This window comes from Poecilia reticulata, chromosome 19, assembly GCF_904066995.2.
Source record: "Poecilia reticulata chromosome 19, P_reticulata-male-v2, whole genome shotgun sequence".
NCBI lineage: Eukaryota > Metazoa > Chordata > Actinopteri > Cyprinodontiformes > Poeciliidae > Poecilia > Poecilia reticulata.
This window is the reverse complement of record NC_088848.1, coordinates 9959724-9983225: the sequence shown is the minus strand read 5'-3', so window position 1 is coordinate 9983225 and position 23502 is coordinate 9959724. Positions and strand designations below refer to the sequence as shown.

Here is a 23502-nt window from a genome sequence, read left to right as displayed (position 1 = left end):
AAGAAGTTCTCCATCCATCCATCCATCCATCCATCCATCCATCCATCCATCCATTCACTAATCCATCCATCCATCCATCCATCCATCCATCCATCCATCCATCCATCCATCCATCCATCCATCCATCCATCCATCCATCCATCCATCCATCCATCCATCCATCCATCCATCCATCCATCCATCCATCCATTTTCAATAAGCTATAGTATTATTTAAAAGTTAATTTATTCCAGTGACTCTTTTTACCAAAGAAAACACATTTTATCTTCTCACATAGATTGATGTTTCAAACTTGTATTTCTGTTAATTATGATGATTTTCCACTTAAGGTTTATGAAAACAAGACATTTAAGAGCAAATTAATAAAAATATGCTTAATACAAAAAAGTAACCTTAATAAAAAGGATGTTTAGTACATATTCTCAAAAGGTACTTTTAGTCTGACAAATAAGCCTCATTCTAATTTATTGAATATGACTACGTATAGATGAAGACAGTAAAAAAAAAAAAAAAAAAAAACTTAAAACATGTAAATATCTGTGGCTGATTATTTTTACATTTCAACAGTACTTTTTTTTTACTCTTCCTCCTGCCTGATACCTCCTGTCGTCTCCTCCCATCCAGGAGGGCGCGACGGCTGCTGTCCCGCTCCCAGCTGAGGCACGCCTGTCGACAGCCCTGCGAGCAAATCACCCTGCGCAGGGTCTCCCACGGACCCCCGCAGGGGCTGGTCCTGGCCCCTCCACACCCACACCCCAGCTTGAGGATGCGGGGCCCCATCGTCATCCACGATTAATCAGTCAAACTTCGGACTCTCAGACCTCCACGCTGCACCTGTTCTTTGAATACATCCTCGGTTCTTTGGAAGCTAAAAACGCGGTTTTAGCTCAACAACACGATTAAACACGCTGTTTGGCAACAGAGGGATGCGTTGATGAGCCTTGATGCAATAGAAACACAAGCCTGACTGATAACTGCTTCCTGTCTTTGACTCCCTTAGGAATTTGCTCCTACGGTATTCACGCAGGCGCCTGTTAATAAATTAGAACGTCACGGAAAAGTTCATTTATGACAATAATTTGATTCGAAAGGTTGATATACAGCTCTGGAAAAAAAATTAGAGCCCATTAAAAACCTCATTATTATTCCACCAAATATTGATTTCTGAACTCTTCCTGTTAAAACATTAGTATTGTTGTTTCTAAATAAACGTAAACTTATTTTCTTTGCATTATTTGAGGTCTGAAAGCTGCGTCTTTTTTGGGATTTTTTTTTTTTTTTTTTTTTTTTTTTTTACCATTTCTCATATTCTGCAAATAAATACTAAATTTGTATAGGGATTTTAGAGACATGTTGTCAATAGTTCATAAAATAAAAGAAGAATCTTCATTTTTCTCAAACACATACCTATAAAAACTGAAATCAGAGAGGCTGGTCTCTTAATTTTTTCCACTGCTGTATATTTAATAGATTCAATATGCACAATAAAGCATCAGCATTTGTTTCTGTTCATACCTTCCACTCAACTTTTAGATTATATGCTTGACCAGATGTAGTTTTGAAGATTGTGGCAAAATTTGTATTCTCTCATTAAGTGTGAATTTTACAAAAGTTACACCAAAATGTTATGTTATCATTTAAAACCGCTGACTCTTTGTTAGCTAGATCCTCTTAAGCTGGTTGTTCAGAGCGTTATGTCCAAGCATTTTAATGAAAGTTGAGTGGAAGGAAAAACTATAATAGCTGAAATCCATAGTCATTAAAATTCACATAAATAATTGCTTGAAATATATTTCTGTGCGCAATTAATCTGTGATACGACTTACTTTTTGAGTCCATTTATTACAATGAATGACTTTTTGATGATGTTTTGGTTTATTGAGATGCATCTGTGTGCTGTATATGAGTGCATGTGAGTGTGTGACTGAGAGCGTGTTTATCCCAGTGACATAAGGGAATCTGTGTGCTGTTCCTGTTTTTAATGGCTGGACATAACGACACGACTCTGTGCGATCTTTTGTTTTCATGGTGAATTCTTGTGAAGTTTCATCAGCTTGTATAAAGTTATTTTAGGACTGGGGAGTGGGAGGGTAGATAAAGATGGGGTGGGACGGGATTTCATGGGGGTTGTCTTTTAAAAAAAAAAAGACCAATGTTCAGAGCTGACATTGAAAAAAAGAAACTGCACTACGCTGAGTTCGGAACAGCTTTTTCTTGCTGCTTTAAACTGGTTAGCATGGGGTTGCGGCATTATGGGACAGTCAAAGTAAATCCACTGAAGCATTGCTGGGACCAGCCTCTCACAGAAACCAGTGTATAATAATTTGTATATCTCATTACAAAACTGTAACTTCTTCACATCCAATTTCTAACATGGATACTGAAGCACCTCATTTGCATAAAAATAGGGCATGGACGTGTCACACTGACCCTGAAAGCTGCAACTTTCAGTGCCTCGCAAAAGTTATCAAACCCCTTGAACAGTTTTCCCCACTTGTCATGTTAATATCACTAACTTTAATGTACTTCATCTGGATTTTATGTTATAGACCAACACAAAGTGGTACACCACCATGTGTCCAAATGGTGTGTTAGTTTTGATATCCTCTGACTTTTTTCCACTTGTTTGCTTCTCCCCCCGGATCTCTGCAGCTCCTCTGCTTATCTGATTAGTGCTCTCCTTCCCAGGTTGAATTTAAATGCACGCCACACTTTTCAGCCACACAAATTAGAAACCCTACCCTTCCTCTTCACAATCCTGCATTACTTTGTGTTGGTCAAAATACATGAAAGGTTTCCTGTCGTGTTGTGACAACACGTGGAAAACTTCAACGCGTTTCAATACTTTTGCAAGTCAACAAACCTGCAACTTTCAGAGGCGGAAAAATATGTGCAGCTTTATCAGGAGCTCTGCTTTTTTCCTTTCCTACGAGCAAACAGTCAGGTTTTACTCTGTTGCAGCGTTGCCTCCTGAAGTTGCCCGTCCAGCCTTCAGGTGTGTCTATTCTGAGTTTTGAAACTGGCATGTCTTTGACCGACGGGTCACATGATTTCTTCTCCTTCATTCAGAATGTTTCTGTTAGTGTTTCCTGTCTGTCATGTGTTGAATTATGAATATGCTGAGAATAATAAAAAGGGGCGGGGGGGGGGAAAAAACACAACGCTGCCAAGTTTTGTGTCCATTTCCTGAGTCACAGTGACATCCTAGCCCGTCTACCAGCCAGCTACTCCACATCTCACAGTCCGTCATTGTTGCTGCTCTCCAGGGGAAGGGACAGATCGGAGAGATGAAGAGAGGCTTGATGCATACTGCAGCCTGTCTGTGTGTGATTATACGTTGTAAAAATGCCCCCACAAAATATGGCAATTTGACACAGCGATGAAGAAGGCGACGTGTTCTCCGAATACAAATAATGCTTTTGGTTGCAGCTTGCCCAGAGCTGCCTCAGTCTCTGCAGGATCCTGTACATGCATACAAAGTGTGCCTGCACACTTTTTGTGACGTTGATTTTGTTCTTCATTTTCAGCTTCGAAACAAAACACCAAGTGTTTAAATCTGTACACACAGACGGAGTATGTGCAGCAATTTCAAATATACAAATCAGCAGTGACACAATACTCAGCAATCGTTTTTTTTTTAAATAAATGTAATTGAAACATTTGTTTTTTTTAATTGATCAGAGTGTAGAAGCTTCTAATTGTGCTCAAGTAATACTAAAATGAAAGCATTAATGCAAATAACATTTTGATACATTTTTGGTTAATATATATGTTTGTTCTTCATTCAGTGAAGTTACTCAGCAGAAATTTTACTCAAGTAACATGTTAATATCGCTCAAAAAAAAGTAAAAAGCATGGTGCAGTAAAAATACTCCTTTTGTTTTTTCAAGGAAATATAACTGAGTTATTGTAACTTATTACTACCCACCTATGACCAGAGTGTGTCGATAAGAAATATGCTAAAATCTGATGCTAAAATCTCTGAAAAATGTTTACATTTTGTCGAAAGAATGAAAGAAAAACGAAAGAAAGAAATTTTCCTACCAACAGAGTAAAGGACATTAACATGAAGCTCATTTCCAATCAAAACTAGCTGACAGAAACGGGTTTTTTTTCCCGGTTTTAGTTTTTGTTTTCGATCTGGTACTTGAAGGCAGCAGCAGAGCCAGCTGTGAGGAAAACCCCACTGAACTGTGTGACCACCCGGAACCCCCAACCTTATATGGTCTGTGTTGCCAACCCGAGACAACTGACGAGAAGGTAAAGCCACTGAAGAACACACACACACGTCTCGTGAGGTCAGGAATTATTTTTAAAGCCAATTTCCGGCCGGTGACGGCGGAAGCTCCAGTGGCGCAATCGGTTAGCGCGCGGTACTTATATGACAGTATGCAGCAAAGCAATGCCGAGGTTGTGAGTTCGAGCCTCACCTGGAGCAGAGTTTTTAACCTTAGTTCTCCCAGGTAACGTGAACTCATCAGGAGCCAATGATGAAATTAAACGACACTCACAAAGAATGGAACTTTAATAAGCGAGAATTTATAATTTCCATTAATAATTAAATACACAGACATGAAACATGAGCATGTAATTAATACAATACATTCATAATCATGTCCAAACATTTTAAATTTATGATATTTGAAGTTCTTCAAATATCACCAAAATTTGAACCCGAAACCCAAAACATTTTAAAGATTGTTTTCTACTGATGTAGAAAACCTTTTTATGTTTTACTGCAATATTTTATTTGACAAAGTGAAAGTAATTGGGAAGTGGAAAGAAAATCATATTTGGTTTTATTAACTTTTTTTTACACATAAAAAGCGTGACATGTCTCTGTATTCAGACCTCTTTTATCTTCCACAAAATAAAACCTATTTAGAAAGCCCTCTTATAAGTGGAAAAAAAAAGTCAACTTGTGCATAATTTGTCATTAACGGCTGTCACTGACAACAGAGGGTTAATAAAGAACATTAGCCAACAAATACATCATAAAGATCAAGAAACACAGAAGACAAGTCAGAAATAAAGTTATGGACAAGTATAACACAGATTGTACGCTTTATACATATAGAGAACAGTTCAATCCATCATCTGAAAATGATGGATTGAACTGCAAAATGTTCATCTAAACATTTTGTCTTAAATGTAGAATACTAGAAAAACTAAAGCATCACCTAACCCTTAACACACCATGAAAAATGATGGTGGCAGTAAGATTGGACCTATCCTGGAAGAAAACCCACTGGAGGGTGAAAAAGACAAGAACAAGAGCCAAGAGTTATAGTAGAGTGGTTTAAATTTAAAGTATATTTGTGTTCCAGAGTGGCCCAGTCAAAGCCCAGACTATTGAGACATAGGCTAAAACACCTCAGAATCTTTCTGGCTTGTGGGTGGGCGTGTTGTAAGAAAATAAAACAATGAAACATCATTACAGTCAGTTGTTCTCCATCTATATCAGAGGTTGCAACTTGTGGCTCTTGTGACCTCCCATGATGGTTCTTGAAACCTAAAATATTAATAAAATTCAGATTCTTTAAAGAAGACAACGCTTTATCTACTGTAGGGATTTCTCAAAAATGATCAGTTTTTATTTTCTCAAAAGTTCATGTAAAATTTGCGGCTCTAAACAGGCTGGAGTGTGGGTCAAAATGGCTCCTTGGACGTGAAGGTATCAGCCCCACCGGCTCAGTAGCACCCCCTGCTGATCATCTGTTGGAACTGCTACTTAGAAATTAAATCAGTTGACCACCACTAGAGGGCGATATAGCTCCATCTAAAGCTTCCCCGCGGTAGACGGAACAAAACCATGCAAACCTAAAAATCAACACTTAGAATAAAACTGCACAAGTTTCCACAAACTCACTTAATCAGATTTATTTATATTAATCCAATTAGAGTTTTTTTCCAATATAACGCATATGGACTTTCTCTAAAGAATCCCAAATCTTTGAGGACTGCTCACTTCTTTCGCCACATCCTGTAAATCTGGCTAACCAAAGACACTACCAATCATTTTAATCTTTCTTAAAGGCGTTCTTTCATTTAACCTCTCATGCCCGTCAGCTGCTAAGCACACATCCGTGTCTGTAAGCCCCTGCAAAGCTGGGAATGAACAAGCATAAGATTGCAGTAATGATGTGACCCAGTTGTCCTGGGTGCAGAAAATGAGAGTGCAGATCAGGGCCTGGTACGTCCCTCTCCTTCCGGCCTGAGACACAATCACAGGGCATTTAGCAGCAGGGTGGGTGTGCTGTGGTGTGTTTAAGCTCACCCAGATTCATGTAAGCATCAGATTTTATGTGTGTGTGCCACTTGTTGGTGTTCTGGATTAGATTTAACAGTGTGCGTGTGTGTGTGTTTTTAATTTACTCTCCTCAGCCGCCTCTTTAAGACACCCTCCCCCCCGTTGCCCCAACCAGATCCTGAAAGGTCACCAGGTGGTTGAACAATCACACAGCACACACCCCTGACGGTGGGCTCAGCGGGCCACTTTACTCAATGAGAAGCTCGGTAATTGGAGCGGCGTAAGCATCTGTGGAAATAAGTTTGTGTGTCTGGGATTCGAAAAGGGGGACAAAAGACAGAGAGTTTAATATTTGGGATAAGCTGCGATTGAACATCCTGAGATCAGAGCCGGAATGATCAAATTCTGCCAGTGATAATCCCTCATCTTGGAAAATTAAATACCACTCTCCTCTGCTCACACACACATAAACCCGCTCAAGGTCTTTATCTAACATGTGTCTCATAACCCCGACTCATTCCTCAGGGAGCTGTTCTGATATCTGATGAGTTTTTCATTAATAAGACACAAGTCTAATCCTGAGGGAGAAGCACAAAATGACAACGGATAAGCCCCGCTTTGGCCACACAACACAGTTTCACTCAGGGGCTATTACAAAACATCTTTATACATGCACTCGTATTATAACTTAATCTGCGCAACCCAGTTTTATTCAGCCCAGCCAGGATGTATTTCTGCAAGTTGCTCACAATAATGAAATGTATGTGATCTTTAAGTTCTGGGTATTCTCGGGGATACAGACCATCTCACAGGAGGCTGAAGGCGTGAGTTCATCTGCTTGTGTTGTCTAATCTGAAATAAAACTGCCACTTAAAATCAGATTCATACATCAGTGTTATAATGCAGCACATGATTTATTTCAATCGTTCTTTTTACAACAAAAACTTTGTCAAGACAAGCTTTACATGAAAAAAATAAAAACATAACACAAAGAAGCATTACTTTACAGTGGCAAAATAAAGAGAAGCAATAAAAAAAGTTGTAATCCAGACTAGCTTCAAACAAACGGGTTTTTAGCCTTGATTTAAAGATACCGAGTGTTTTGGGAGTTTCCTGGAAGTTTGTTCCGGATTAGTAGAGAATAAAAACTGAATAGAACCAGGAGACCTGAGTATTTTAAGCTATTTATGAATTTATAATCTATTCTCTGAACTGCAGTGACTTTAAAACTGGGCTGATGTGCTCAATTTGTCTAGTTTGAGTGAGAACGCGAGTTTCCTTTGTAACTAACGATAAACCCCTGGATGAGTTTCTCTACCTGGGAAATTAGTCATTTAATCCTGGAAATGTTCTTCAGGTGATAGAAGGTCAACTTCAGGTCTGAGTCCATCACTACACCAGACTTCTGGCCTGATCTAAAATAACTGAAGCTGTGTGCTGACTCCTCTTTAGGTCCAAAGATAGTAACTTCAGTTTTGTTTCTGCTTAGCATAAGAAAGTTATAGCAATTTGTTCTTAACTTTAACTTAACGTTTGATTTGGTTCATAGTCACCTGATGACATCGTAATGTTGTGTATCATCTGCATAGTTAAGGTAAGTAAATCTTATTATTTATTGTAATTTGAGCTAGCAGAAACATGTAGATTTTAAATAGAAGGGGCCCCAAGATAGAACCATGGGGATCCTCACATGTGACTTTCTGTCCACTCTGATGAAAAGTTACCTATTGACACAAAAAAGTCCCTGTTCTTTAAATAAAACTCAGACCAGACCTGATTACAGCTACGTTCCAGATTCAACAACAAACAAAAAAAAAGACATCTTGATGATCTCCAAAACTTTTAGGAAAATATTCCATTAACCAATGAGACAAAAAGGGACTTTTTTGAAAGGTTTGATGTCTTCTTACATTTGCAGCAAAACTGACAGCATTCAGGAAAAGAACATACTGGGTAAACGTGATGATCTGAGGCTTGTGCTTCTTAATAACCTGACTTGCTGTTATGGATGTATCCGTAAATATTTATTCTCCAGGCGAAAATCTTGAAGAAAAATGTCCCCCTAATCAGTTTGTGACCAGCAAATTCGCCTCGGAGTGGCTTAAAAACACCTTTTCCAGTGGTCTACTCAAACTACGGCGTTAAATCCGATTAACATCCCCTGGCATGACTTTAAACAGTCCCTTCATGCTTGAAAACCCTCCAATGTCGCTGAATTAAAAATAATTCTGAAAAGAAAAGTGGGCAAATATGCAAACGACTCAGTCAAGTAATCATTTGTGGCGTCAACGGTGACATGAGTTATTACGTTTAGAGGCAATTCCTTTTTCACCAGGATTTAATATTTTATTTATATGTGTTGTTTTGCATTAATAGTATCATAGAGGGAAACAAATGTGAAAAGCACATTATACAAACCGGAATAAACATGGATTTAATTATTCGGGACTTACTACAGATTCTTTAAAACACATTTTGTGGTTTAACCATTACCACTGTTGGGAGACTCTCTTTCAAACCTCTTATACAATCCACGCTGCATGTAAGTGATCGGACGCTCGTTATTTACTTCAGGACGGGGAGATTTTCTATAACAACTTTCAAGCTTAAAAAACAATCGAATGTTTCTCTAAAACGCCTGTGGTGTGTTACAAACATGTTTTCGTTTATGACCAATATTAAGAGGTTAATCGATTTCGGCCTCGAAGTAGAAAGCTACTGTTTAAAGGTTTACTCCGCCCGTTCAGAGATCCTCCGGCGTACGCACGAAAATATTACGAGCGCATCACATATTTCCATCACACACAAGAAGTTTGTAATAGACCAATGAAAATGTGTAATAGCAAGGGGTAGAACTAACTGACATGAGACTCAGCCAATTAAACGTTGTTTTGCCCAGAGGTTTCAACCAATCACAAAGGAGATGCCAAAAATAGCACCTCCTCTTGTTCAGCACCCAAAGTCGAAGGATAGCTCTGGCCTTTCAATGGAAGAAAGTGCTAGATTTGTCAGTGTTGTATAATATTATAACCAACTCTCAGGTTTCATATTTTGTTTTGGGGCGATCGCGGTTTGTCTTCACCTGTTGTGAGAGACAAGAGCTGGCGTCCAACATGCGTAAAAATCAACGCTGTCCAAGCAGGGAACCGCCGAGAAACGAATTACCGCCGCTCAACTGAGGCCAATCTCGATTTATCTTTTTTTTTCTTGAATAAGGAAACATTAACTCAGCTAGCTGGCTAACGTCACTTCTGCGGGTAGCTTGGATAACGACATATCTTCAACTTGTATCGAAGCCAGATAGCCGGGATTGGAACTTCACTCGCACAGCGCAGGAGAAAAGGTAAGTAGCATGTCATTAGCTCGAGTTTGACAACCCAAAGAGGAGCTAACATTAGCATGCTAGCTAACGTTAGCTCACATTAACACAAGAGCAAAGTAGGCCTGTGAGCAAAGGGAGCAGCGTGAAGTGAAGTGGAGTAGAGGGGAGTTCAGCGGATTGATATTTAGCACAGAAACGCCAAATTCCTCCAACTATTTGCCCATTACTAAATAAACCGTGTTGTGCATAGATGTTAGCGTACATGTACACTACTTCCTAAATAAATCCTGGACAAATAACTTCACTTCCGAGTGATTTAGCTACCGTTAGTGAACCTGACAAGAATATTGAACCAATCACAAGTGAAACAAAGTGTTTGGTCTGGTCCCAGATGAACTAATCTGGCTGTAACAAGCTAATGACAAGTTTGCGGACTCAGTCATTTGAGTGTCTCATTATGGCCATGTGACGTTTGCTTTACAGCCTGATGTTATTTGTTGCCGTACATCATTTTGTAAACTGCTTATAACAATACTCCCATGTAACTTAACAGTATTGCTGTATCTGTTCTGCAGAAGATGGTAACGAAGAGTATATGCTATAGAATACCACAATGCACCTCTTAATGGGAATTTGTGAAATTTTCAAATGTTGTATGTCAAAATAAACATTGAAACAACAGAGAAAAAGAAAAAGCAATCAAGATCAGCATTTGTAATTTTAATTCTGCAATGATTTTTTTTATCATCATCATCATGAAGTATAAGACATTTAAGCAACAAGGACATTTAGATTTATACGACATCAAATTACATTGAAACTTGTACAACCAAATTCCCATCTAAGTTGCCATTTTCCAAAAATCTTTATTGGCCTAAAACCTTCAAGGAACATTTTTTTAAGTGTGAAAAACAAATATAACTTAATTAACTGGTAATAGTTTTATTTTTCCAAAGGTCATATTGGTTAGTGTACAATATGAATTTCAGTCATTTTAAAAATAACCATTAACAAAATTCTGCCTCCAAATAAAATCATTTTACCTTGCATTTTTTAATTATACATTGAGACAAATTGTAAATTTCATTGTTGATAGAATTGAGACCTTTCTCTAGCTATGTTGTCACTGGTACATTTTTGATACAGGAGTCTAAAGAACAGACTATTTTGTTAATTTTAAAAACTATTTTATGTTCCGGCAAATCCAAACTGAAATAATAAAGCACATCCATTTCCTAACAGGGATTTATAAAAAGATAATGAATGGTATACTGTATATGTTTAAAATCATGTTGGAAGTTAAAACTTCAACCCTCTGTAGCAAATAGGGATCAGGTTTTAGTGGATACTGCAGCAAGGAGTAGTAATATACCTAATGGTATATAATCAGCAAAACGTAAAGAACCAAAGCGACTCCTTGGTCAACATCGTCTCTACCACAGTCTGTGTTCAATCTCTATGGTCACCAACTTGTGTGTCCTATACACTTGAATTGACAAAAATGCTTTTACTAGCGTGCAGTGAAGCTCTACAAAGCTCTGCTAATGAGCTAATATTTGAGCCAGGTGTCTGAAGCAGAGAAACATCTACAAGTTGCTGGACAATGAGGACTATAGTTTGATACCAATGCTCTTCTTTTAAATCAGACACTCGCCACAGCACCAAGTTGTAGGTTTTGCAAAAGATTTTCTGTTTTATCGTCTGGACCGAGGCATATTAGCTTTAAGAACAGCCAGCTGGATACAGCCATATTACTCTGGAGATGGTCAAAAACAAAAAATGTGTCAGCCTCTTTCTTGCAGATGGAAATGCTGCCTGTGTAATTGCCGTTGTGATAATACATATTCTTAACGATAGAAAGCAGTGCAGTCAATTTTTGCAGGTCACTTGTAAGCTGTGCTAAGCTAACACCTCTGCTGCCTAAACACATGCCTCGTTTTGTGCGTTCTTGTTCAGTGCGAAAAGGAAAATAACAAAACTTTACGGAGTCAAAAATAACCTTGGTTTTCCTTTTAGCAAGAGAGTCACACAGTGCTGTATACAAGTATAGTATATGTTCCAATAAAAAAATTATAAAAAAAAAAAAAACTACAGTTCAAAATCAAAACATTGGTGTAATAAAAACATAAAGCAATATAAGTAAATAAAATGTAGAATAATATTACAGTTCATTATAACTGAGAATAAAACATAAGAAAAAGACTAGCTATAATCTGGCATTAAAAAGATAGGACTTTAAATTGTTATAGTAAAAAGGTTAACTGTTTAAAGTAAAATATTGCCAATTGGGAGTTTATATGTATATCTTCTGTATCATTAACTTCTCTAAATCATAACCAAGAATGTGTGAGGGATTACAAATAATTTTGTTCATAAATTGGTGTACATTGCTTTTACAGCTGTTGATATGCATTGTCTTTGTGCGTAGCCCTAAACTACATCATAACCTCAAACTACTTGAACTTTGTTCATGTTTGTTCTTTCTTTGTTTTCCAAGAACCTTTCAAAAGTTGTAATCGGTTGAGTACAGTTCATCTCTTGAAGGTTAGATAAGAATTTGCAGCCCCAGCTATTCACACATTTTTCATTTTTCTGTGCAACATAACTTCATAGTCTTTGTGGAAAATTTGCCTGTTCGCTAATTTAATTAATTAATATATATATATATGTATAATTTTTTTTAGCATTTCCAAACTATTCAAAAGAAAATGCAGCTTGGGGAGGTTAAATACTTGTAACAGAAATGCCCAAATGTAGTCATACTAATTTAGTTGTGCTTCCTGCAAGGCTTGTTGCGTAAAGTGTCACTTTATATTTTATTCTATTATATTCTACCTTTTAGAGCAGTGTTTTTCAACCACTGTTCCGCGGCACACTGGTGTGCCGTGAGTGATCATCAAGTGTGCCGTGGAAATTATTCAATTTCACCTACGGTACCGTATTTTCCGGACTATAAGCTGCTACTTTTTTCCTAAGCTTTGAACCATGCGGATTGTAGCCCGATGCAGCTTTTCTGTGGATTTTTCTTCAACCACCAGGGGGCTCTCTAGCAGGAAGTGAATCTTTAGAAGTCAAAATTGTAAATCAAAAGAAGAACGTGCTAATTTTCATTTAGAACAACCACATGCTAGCAGCAGTCACGACGGATAAATGTTTTCAAACTCATATCATGCAGCTTTTAAGTTGAGGGCTGTCGATCTGGCACTACAGGAGGGAAATAGAGCCGCTGCATTTTAGCTCGGTGTGAACGAAACCATGGTTCGGCTTTGGAGACGGAGTGCTGCGTCCTTACAGCAGATTTATTAGGACGCCGCCCTCTGCTGGGTCCTAATGGAAAACCGAGAGCAGCTTCCATCTCCCCTCAACCCCCCCTATTCAAGAGACTTTGATAAGAATGACTATATATGTAATATAGGCGTCTACAGAGTATTTTTGTTTACATTTTTGGTTGGTGGTGTGCCTCGAGATTTTTTCAATTAAAATAATGTACCTTGACTCAAAAAAGGTTGAAAAACACTGTTTTAGAGCATTTCTTTGCTCAAATGATTTGTGGGGTCCAACAGGGCTTTGTCACTGTTCCTCTATAATTCACCTTACATATTTAACCTTAAGGTCATACGATTCACTGGCATAACATGATCATCCTATGCAGATGATACTCAGATTGATCTTTTTTGTTCTCAGTGAACCAACTATCCAAATGACGGCACTCTTCAACTTAAGTCTTGGATGACAAGGCTATGAGAGCGACCCAAAAGAGTTATGAGGATTCAACTCTCTCAATTTGTCTCAATATTTTAGACTTAATTTAAATATCTACAAACCATTTTTAAAAAACGGTTTGTTTTTAAATTCACTGACAAGTAAAATCTTTGCTAAAAAGACTTTTATCTGATATAATGCCAAGTTTGCAGCTGACTGTTTTACTGCCTTTTGTTTCCCTAAACTGATCTTGGATCTGTGAGCCATTTCATATCACAAGCCTATATTGCAGCAGTGTATCATCACGGCGAAGGTTTATGGTGTATGTCATCATCAATTTTGTATTATGAGGTGCTGAAATGCAGCCACCCTGCTCACCTTCTCCACTATATCAAATTGCGATAAGGTGCACAGGTGAGCAGAGCATGACATCAGTCTGTGCTCTGGTTGGCAGATGCAAGAGGAGCTCAATAGCTGATAATCTCATCTGAGTCAGCTGTCAATGGGAAAACACTGAGAAGAGTTTCCTTTAATTAATAACAAGAACATTGATAGTTTCTATTCTCTGGATAGAAACTTTTCATTACTTCTCTTTTCCCACTGTATCATTGTTTATATGGAGTTATGTTTTTATCATGTGAAGCTAGACCTGTCACAATAATCAATAAATCAATTAATCAGATGATAAATTTAAACAAGTTCAATAATTTCCTTTGGCATGATTTATTGTTTCTCTTTTTAAATTAAAGGCTAATTAAAATGTAAAATTTACTGATCTTTTAGAATGTGTTCTTGCATTATTATTTCACCATTACCGTTATAATTCTTAAAAATGGTCTCAAAACGACAATATTATCATTTATTGCAATATCGTCTGGAACAATTTATCGTCCAGCAAAATGATTTATCGTGGCAGGCCAACGTAAAGCACTTTGTACTGCTTTGTTGCTGAAATGTTCTCGCTGCCTGTGGGAGTATTGGCTACGGTCTTTTAGGTAAAACCAAATTTTTTGCTTAATTCCTAAATTAATTTGAAAAAAATTAGATTTCTAAGTAAGTAGTGAAAATCCAGAATTCAGATTCTTAAAAGTTAAAATATTACTTTAAAAATGTGATTAAATAATTATCTGTATTGCAGACATGTTTGATTGTTGTGTAAGAATGGCGACTTAACATTTGTTGAGCAGACTGAGTGTAAATGATTCATTAAGAGTTTCACTTTTGAATTAAATTTAAGCACTGAAAAAAATTAAGTTGGTAATATTCTGGTTTGTTGAGATGTAAGATCCTATGTTGGTCTTTAAGGTCCACGTTGAATAAATGGTGGATCAAAAGAAAACCTTACAGATACGAAGAACCCTTCTGTTTTAGTTCAGGCTTGTTGTATCTTTTTAAAATGCTTGAAAATATTATTTACTTTGAGAATTATTCAGTTCCATTTATTTATTTATTTTTTATCCAACGGACTCAATTGGCTGATATTTGAAGAGTAATTGTGCCCTCCTTAAAGCGTTTCCTTCAAGCTACGTAATCTGGAATACGTAGCTTAAAAAGATAAAGTGCCACTTATTTTGTTTTCCTTGCAGTGAGTAAAGTGTATAAACTGAAGTTCTGTTATGGTTCTCGCTGTCTGTAAACATTTAAATACACGTATATCAGCTTGTTTGGACTCGTGCAACTAAACTGACATCCCTTTAAAATGCCACTTGAATGTCAAATGGTCCAAACTGACATCCTGTCTCAATAATTACATTATCTACGTAATGTCATTTCGTTGAAGCACCGTTGCAGGATTTCAGTGCTTCATTAGATGCCAGGTTGACAACAGTTTTGTCCCTGTCACAGTTTTAACTGGTTTCTGTGAAAGGTTTACAATGTCAAGGGTTTGCAATGTATTTTTAAGTTTCTTAGGTTTAATTCAATGGTAAATGTGATTTATAAATGTCAGTTCTCTTCCTTGTTTTGAGTTCAGAGCACTGATGTCTGTTCTTTGGAATTAATTTGCTCACGTTGTACAATGCAGCGCAATTTTTTCTAAAGTGTATTTTTATTTTTATTATTGCCAAATACTGCTTCTCTGCTGTCATTGCGTCTTCACCCATAATCAAAATCTTGGAATCCTTCTGGGATTTTCCACAGAGGACTGATCTTACATTCAGATAAGATTAGTTATTTGTTCAAAATGGAGATTCCTGTGTTAGATCAATAAGACTGGCTGGAAATCTAGATTGAGGTCAAACGTGCCTCATTTCAGTTTTGACAAATCTTTACACGCTGTGCTTCTGGTAGAGATGCACCGATGCGTCACTAGATTTTTAGATCTTTGTAAAGATTGTAGCTGATTTCTCTTGAAGAACAATGACACAAGATGTTAGAAAAGCATTCAAAGGGTATGTCAAATTCCAGGCCTGCATCCGTAACTCTGCGTTGGCCGGGGAAGTTGCGTCTTTTGTCTACTATGAAGATCGGAAATGAGCGGCTGTATAATTGGAGGATCTAGGCCCCAGATTGATTTTCGCCCTTACCTCTAAGTATTTCCTCTTATCTCTTCAAATCTGTGGAAAAGATGGACGCCTTTGGATTTGACCAGCCTTTATTTGTGGCTTTCAACGGATGCAGTCCCTGAATTTTGACACACCCAAAGTAATTGGTTTTGCCCTCCTACCACAAGCGGTCATTGATTTATCATTAAAGGAGCAAAAGTGGCTTCGTACCATCTTATGTGAGAGCAATTCCTCATGACTCTCATGACTGAGAGGTAAAGGAATTAATGAATCAACAAAACAAAGAATTAGAGTTGGTCTGTCTATGGTAAGAAAAAATACTGGGATTATTCTTACCCCTAATAATCTGTTTTAGATTTAATTGTGATTTCTTTTAGAAAAAGAAACTATTATTCCACATCAGGTAGTAATCTGAATTATATTTTATTACCTTCTTTCTTGTAAATGTGTTTTAAAAGATGCATATTGACCATTGGGATTAATTGTTTTTCTGCGTGATGCGGTTTTGGGTCTTGTAACATTTCTTGCAGGTATCGTCTTGTCTTGGGAAGCAGCTGAATTCCTGTGAGGTTTAAGATTATGTTAAAGATAATTTGGCAAGATTTAAACCATCTACTTGCACTTACCTCTGGGAGATTCAGGTTTGATTTAGATTTTTGAAAAAGTGAGCACCAAATGTTGTAACATACAAAATTGAGGAATTAGTCCGGCAACATCCTTTGTTTCTACAGTCAAACATAAGTGTCAAACACTTAAAATTTTTAGAGTACATTTTGTTATAGGATGTTTATGAAACCGCTATAAAACAAAGGACCAATCACACAACCTTGTGCCAATTCAGGGTTTCCTGCTTCGAAGTTCAGTAATTCAACTCTCAGTATGTCAGAACCACTCAGAACATCACAACGAGATGTTCTGTTCCCTGGGCTGCTTCGGACACACTGGTGAAACGTGACTCTGAGTCTCCTCTCACTATCCCACCGGCTTCCCAGGGGTTGTTAGTTTAATGCTGCATTCATGTGGTTCCTTTTTACTGGGTAAACATGTAGAAATGCCGCATGGTCACGTCAAAATTATCTGGCATTTTTTCGTTGGATATTTCAGTCAAAATATTGAATTTAAGACCTAAAATCTAACGTGTCTTGGGGAGGGAGAGATTAAAACAAATACTTTTATTGTTTTGCCAAAAGAACATGGCGTAACCTTTGAATTATGATCCAGAGTATATCAGTAATTAGGGGAAATTTGGTTTGAAACACAGTGACCCAGATCTCAATGCAACGTTTTCCCACATTGGTCCTGCATGTATCAGATACAACCCGCTTCCAAAAGCTTTCTATATTTTATAAATATTTCAAAATGTAATTCAGTGAGTATTAATACAGCTGATACAAAGTAATCTTAACATTTAACTGTCTTTTTAAATTCAGAAGATTATAAAATATTTTTGCCTTTTATGGAAAGATGGTCGGCCATCTTGATACAAGACAAAATTCAGGTTTGTAATAAAATTGATTGATTGATGAGATCACTCATTAATCAATGACTTACATCTGACGTAAAAATGGTAGAAAAATATTTGAAATATCGGTTCAAATATGTACCCAAAAACCTACAATGTTGAAAACTTTAAGAAGTAAATTGTGGTCAATTTTTTTATTCTAAAATTTGGCATTAGTTTGTTTTAAATGTCAGCTTATTGGCTCTGCTCTCTCAGCGTGTAGACGACTGTCGTTCAGCCTTTTCTTCCAGGTTTGCTTCAGCTCGTTTACAGCGACGGCTCGTATTTTCTGAGCAGCGTTTGGATCCTCTGCAGCATTATGTAATCTGTGACGTTCCGCTTCTCTCTTGAAATGCTTTTTTTGGCGGACGCGAGTTTTGCTCGTTGGTGTTGGTTTCGGCCTGCGGTTGCAACACTGGTGACAGCAGTGACTGAGCCTTCCTCGTTCTCCTCTGGTGTTTTCTGGGGTTTCTGCCTTTGTACATGTCTGTTCGCATGATTTCCCCTCGCTCTAAAGGTGTTGTGAACAACCAGTAAAATCTCACAGTATCTGTGTGTCTTTAGCAGCCAGCCTGACACCTTTCTGGTTCTGTCGGCTGCGACTGCTTTAACGGACGGATGATGCAACGGCCCGCTCCTCTCGCTAACCAGCAGCTGAGTGTGCGCGCCTCTTTTTTAGGAGTGTGAGAGAAAGACTTTTGGGAGAAAGAAGGGTGGGGAGGGGGTGTTGCTGAATGAAGCTCAGGCTGGATGTTTGCACTGTAGGGTGGGCGGTTGCTAGGCAGTGGCAGTGTGTTTGTTTTATTTTTAGAGCGAATCACAGCTGGTCAACGTTACAGAATTGTCTTTCTCTCATACGTTGCACGTGAGTGCAGCTCCACATTTACTAAACAACACTAAAAACTTGGGGCAACATCAAACGGCGAGCCTGAGAATACACTTTTTCTTTCTATAACCGTGCGACAGGAAGGCGGCAGAAGTATGAATGGCCCGTCCCTGCTGTCTCACGCTGGTCGTGAAATGTAAGCCGACCTGCCGTATTTATAGAGCATCTTTTTCTCGCACACAGACCGTGACGGTGCACACATGCGCAGACGCACACAAAAACGCACACGGCGTCCTGAGAAAGCAGCCGGAGTCATTCCCTGCATGTAACGGCCTTTTTTGGGCACACGCTTGTCATGGCGCAGTCATGCTCATGTGGGAAGTGAAGCTCTGTGAAGAATCAGCGTCTCATCAGGGCGGTTTGATTATTGTTTTTGTTATTATTATCATACTTTTTTATAGACTTCCTGGTCTTAGTATTGCCAAGCAAGCGACCTCTAAGAATTTTTACTTATTCTGTGTAGAACACAAAATATTTTTGCCAGTTGGTAACGAGATACCAAAAACCCTGATTGCTTATTTGGTTATTTTTTAAGCTTAACATTTTATTAGCATTCTTACTGGATAGTAAAGTGTATTGGACCATTCTTCAGTTTAGCACAAATGCATTTTGATTGTGATCAGGAGGAATATATTTAAATTTTAAAATTTCTTAAAAAATAGGTTAATGCTTTGAAGCTAAATTAAGTTATCTTGTGATTGTTTAATTTTCTTCTGGATTCAAACCCGCAACCTCAATCACATAACCTGCAGCACATTTATTTGATTCTCATTTTTAGAATAAAAACTTCTGAATCTTCAGATTTTTTGTTGTTGTTGTCGTTGATATTGTGATGTTATTACTGTTTTTTTGCCCAAAGTATGCTTAAAAAGTATAAAATTAGCTTTTAGTTGTTGTTTTTTTCAGATGTGAATACATTTATTTAATACAATTTAGATACGACAGGACATATTTAAGCACAACTGTTCACACCTGACATTAAAATCCAGATTATATAATGGATATATATTCATCTCATTACTAGTGTGCTATTGGTGGTGCTTAGATAAAAAGACATGTTTATTTGATGATGTAATGTTTTTCAAATGTTTCTATAAATTAGGGTGTCAAACCCATTGTCATTTTGGACCATGTCAAAAATCTGAATGTTCTTAAAGGGCCAGTTGTGCCAGAATATATTGACAAAACCAATTAAACTATCAATAAATGGCTGTTCCTCCATGATTTTGATTGTTTTAGTGTTCGTTGGAATCAAAATTATAGATTTTGTGGTACCAATTTAGAAATGTTCGTTAGCAATTTTTACTATATTTGCGCTAGGGCTGTAGTGATGCAATAATCTCACAATACGATACACAATATTCTGCTCACGATACGATATATATTGCGATATTCACCAAATGATACAATTTAATACACTTTTGCGATTTTCTGAAAGATTTTAGAGGGACAGAGTAATTTTGGTGTTAACTGTTATAGAGTTGGATTGAATTAATTTAACTGAAAACTGATTAAAAGCACGAACTACACAATACCTGGCTCTGGTTGGACATGGACACAGACTTAAAGTCGACAGCTGGACAAAATGAATTAAAGAAGTGGTGAGAAAACATGTTTCTTTTAATTGAAACAGTACAAACTGTAGCTTACATGCATTTGTAAAGTAAATAAAGTGCGCCAAGTACCCTGCTCTGAATAGTTTGATACCTTTTTAACCTTGACACTTGACATCTGAAGGAATCACTCTAAGCCTGATGACCTAATCACTCTCCCGGCGAAGCAAGCAGTGAGTGAGCAAGGTGACAGTTGGATGTTACGATACTTGCGGATGAATATCAATTTTTTTTTCTAGGAAAGAAAATATCGATATCGCAAAATCGATATTATTACACAGCCCTAATTTGCGCTAATGTATGATGTTGTGTAACTTTTTATTACTCGCCGTATCAATTACAGACTATGACTTGACATCAAGTAAAGCATAGGCAGCAATTACTTAAACTCAATGTTTTTGAAAAACTTTGAGAAAATTTGCAGTAAAATCAGGAAAAAAATGTGGAGAGATTTGTTGATTTTGTGTGAATTTTGCAGATTTGTGAAAAACTGGAAGGGACTTATTGATGTAATTTGGAGCCACATAGAAAGCTGCAGCGGACCAGATTTTGTCCCCGAACCTCGAGTTTGACACAGGTGCTGTAAATCGTCACACAAACCCCAAATAAAGGGATTCAGACGGTTGTTTTGTTCAGGCAGACTTTTATTAACATTTAGTTTTAGAAATCTGGTCTCAGGCTGGTTTCAGAGAGGTGTTTTTCTGTGCTCCCCTCTGTCTGTTTCAAACGTTCTCTGCAGCGTTTTTAATTTATCTGTAGAGACGGAGGTGATTTCCAAATTCAAAAGGGGCCTCTTTGCAGCTTCTTGCTTGGTGTGATTGTAGTTCTGGGCCTCTGGTGCTCCAGGTCGGCTCCAGCGCTGCCAGGATCACTGCTTCTGTCCACAGTTCATCTGGAAAGTATTCACAGCACTTCACCTTTTCCACATTTTTTACAGCCTTAATCCAAATTGTATAAATTAACTTCTTTCCTAAAAATTCTACACACAAATGTATGACAATGTGGAAATGTATCAAAAAGGAAAGTCAAGAAATCATATTTGTTTGGAAGTTTTACAACAAAGTTGTCAAAGTATTGCTAGCTTTTTAAGGATTTCTTTTTTGTAGAAACCTTAAACTTTCTTAATTAAGCACATTATGTTTATGAACACTGCTGTCCTTAAGTTTTTATAAATCCTGAAGTTGCCTCAAGTAGCTGAGAAGCCATTTGGAAAGTCTCTTTCTTTTTTCTTTTTTTTTTTCTTTTCTTTTTACCATTGAGATGATTATATAAAACACATACCTGGACAATAAAACACGCAGTGGAAACATTTCCAGTCATGAATCTGCTTTACCCGAGCCCAGAAATCCACATTGTAGAAGCGGAGAGCGATCATTTTGACAGAGAACAGGACCCAGGGTGTACAGACAAAATCTGGGATGTTCTTCGGAAAGCCAGGAAAGCCACTCCTAAAGAGTGATTTAAGAATGCAAAAAAAAATTATATAAATCTCTAAGCAGGCATGATTTAAAGGATAAAAGTTTGTGTATTGTAAATAATTTTATGCAGTTTAGACAGTTCAGTGCAGAAAGATTTTTTTCTATGATGTTCAGACAGGGAAGTAGCAGCATTTAGGATAAGAACAATGGATCAAACTTCATGTACTACTTGATTTTTGAGTCAACAAATTGTATAGGGCTGAAACAATTCATTGAATTAGTTGTGATGAATTGATAATTGAAATAATTGTCAGCTAGTTTCATAATCAACTAATGGGAGTACAGAGACTCAAGAAAAAAGGCCATTTGCTGAAAGCACAGCAGTTAAGCCAAAGCTGCACAAAAGATATACATATTTTTGATTTAAAATAAATAAAAATAAAAAAAAAAACTTTGTAATAGACCCAAAACTGTAGTGGCAGTTTCAGCTTCACTAGGTGTAAATTATGTAAAATAATAAATAAATAAAAAATCTCCTCTTGCTAGCCAATTATCCCAATAATAATCAATGCACTTAACTCTGTATTGATGTTAAGTCGAGCAGAAAAGGCCAAGCTTTCCACTTGTTGATGTTGGAAGTATTTTTGTAGCTGCAGATTCATTCTTTGCTGCAATTAATCAAGTGTACATGAAAGGAATGCTTTATTATTATTGCATTTCTGGCAATAAAATGTTTACTTCTTATTATTTTTTAAAGAAAGGACTTTAATTATTTGTTTGCATAATCTTTTTCAAACATTGTATAAAGAGTTTGTAAAAGAAAAATCTGCAGAATGTGCTAATTTTTATATCAGTTAATCATCAGAATAATCTATAGCTAAAATAATCGCTTTGTACATGTATGCTTATGGCACAATGGTGTTTTGGTGAAATTGACTCGGATTTTAAAATCATTTCTTTGCAGGCGATCGTATAAAAGTTTTCCTCACCGTTTTTCCTCCTTTGTTTGTTCTCCAGTTGTAGGCAGCGATGGGTGCGTTCCTGGACAAGCCGAAGACGGAGAAGCACAGCGCCCACGGCGACGGAAACGGGCTGCGCTACGGTCTGAGCTCCATGCAGGGCTGGCGGGTGGAAATGGAGGACGCCCACACGGCGGTGGTGGGCCTTCCCCACGGACTCACCGACTGGTCTTTCTTCGCCGTTTACGACGGCCACGCCGGCTCGCGGGTCGCCAACTACTGCTCCGGGCACCTGCTGGAGCACATCCTGTCAGGAGGCGCCGAGTTCGGATCGGGGCCGGGCTCCGTGGAGGGCGTGAAGGACGGGATCCGCTCGGGCTTTCTGAACATTGACGAATACATGCGCAACTTCTCCGACCTGCGGCAGGGCCTGGACCGCAGCGGGTCGACAGCCGTGTGCGTGCTGCTCAGCCCCACTCACCTCTACTTCATTAACTGCGGCGACTCGCGGGCCGTGCTGTGTCGAGACGGAAAGGTGGGCTTCTCCACTCAGGACCACAAGCCCTGCAACCCCCGCGAAAAGGAGCGCATCCAGAATGCTGGCGGCTCGGTCATGATCCAGAGGGTAAACGGCTCCCTGGCGGTGTCGCGGGCTCTCGGGGACTACGACTACAAATGTGTGGATGGTAAGGGCCCCACGGAGCAGCTGGTGAGCCCGGAGCCGGAGGTTTGCGTGTTGGAGCGGGCGGCCGAAGGAGACGAGTTTGTGGTTCTGGCGTGCGACGGAATCTGGGACGTCATGTCCAACGAAGAGCTGTGTGATTTTGTACGATCACGACTATTGGTTTCTGAAGATCTGGAAAAGATCTGTAACTCGGTGGTGGACACCTGTCTTCATAAGGTAAGTCGTTTTTAACAATTAGTATCTTCTCCTATTGAATACAGAGCTTTGCTGTCTCTTGAACGTACGTCTGTCACAATAAGCAATTAATTAATCACATTATTATGAGCTTGATCATTTATATTTTGGTCATTATTATTTTTTGAAGGGCAGTTTTTGTTACAGAGACCTCATAATCCATTTTATGTATAGGTTTGGTTGGTTTTCGTTCCTTTTTATTTTTGGTTGCAGAGTTTTAATTTGGATATATAAGCCTCAGGAGCTGCGCAAAAAATGTCACAATGGGACAGGGGGGAATTTCCAAAACCAAATAAAAATTTTAAAAAACCTGGCAAAAACGCACCAGATCAGTGGGACCACACATCCACACAAACTAGAATGTATTTTCTTGAGATTTGTTGTGAACCTTTCCCATTCAAAGAGCAACAAACTTTTATTATTTTCCA

General features: G+C 38.0%; 2 protein-coding genes and 1 non-coding gene across 5 annotated transcripts in view; all 3 read left to right on the top strand.

Annotated features, from left to right (window-relative positions):
* The window catches only part of mta3 (metastasis associated 1 family, member 3), a 32773-nt gene extending 29603 nt beyond the window's left edge, over positions 1-3170 (top strand). The window contains exon 19 of the mRNA XM_008437070.2: positions 625-3170. Coding sequence (XP_008435292.1) covers positions 625-796 — 172 coding nt within the window. The 3' untranslated portion in view covers positions 797-3170. The remainder of the gene's footprint in view (positions 1-624) is intronic.
* Positions 3171-4344: 1174 nt separating this feature from the next.
* On the top strand, positions 4345-4438 carry trnai-uau (transfer RNA isoleucine (anticodon UAU)). The gene is made up of 2 exons: positions 4345-4382; positions 4403-4438. It is a non-coding gene; the product is annotated as a tRNA-Ile (tRNA).
* A 4738-nt stretch (positions 4439-9176) lies between these two features.
* The window catches only part of ppm1bb (protein phosphatase, Mg2+/Mn2+ dependent, 1Bb), a 28075-nt gene continuing 13749 nt past the window's right edge, over positions 9177-23502 (top strand). The window contains exons 1-2 of one of the 3 annotated variants that reach the window (XM_008437068.3): positions 9177-9593; positions 22214-23056. In XM_008437068.3, coding sequence (XP_008435290.1) covers positions 22226-23056 — 831 coding nt within the window. In that variant the 5' untranslated portion in view covers positions 9177-9593; positions 22214-22225. Of the gene's footprint in view, positions 9594-19057; positions 20356-22213; positions 23057-23502 lie in introns of those variants that run through there. The other 2 variants (XM_008437069.3, XM_081600610.1) reach the window with 2 other exon arrangements.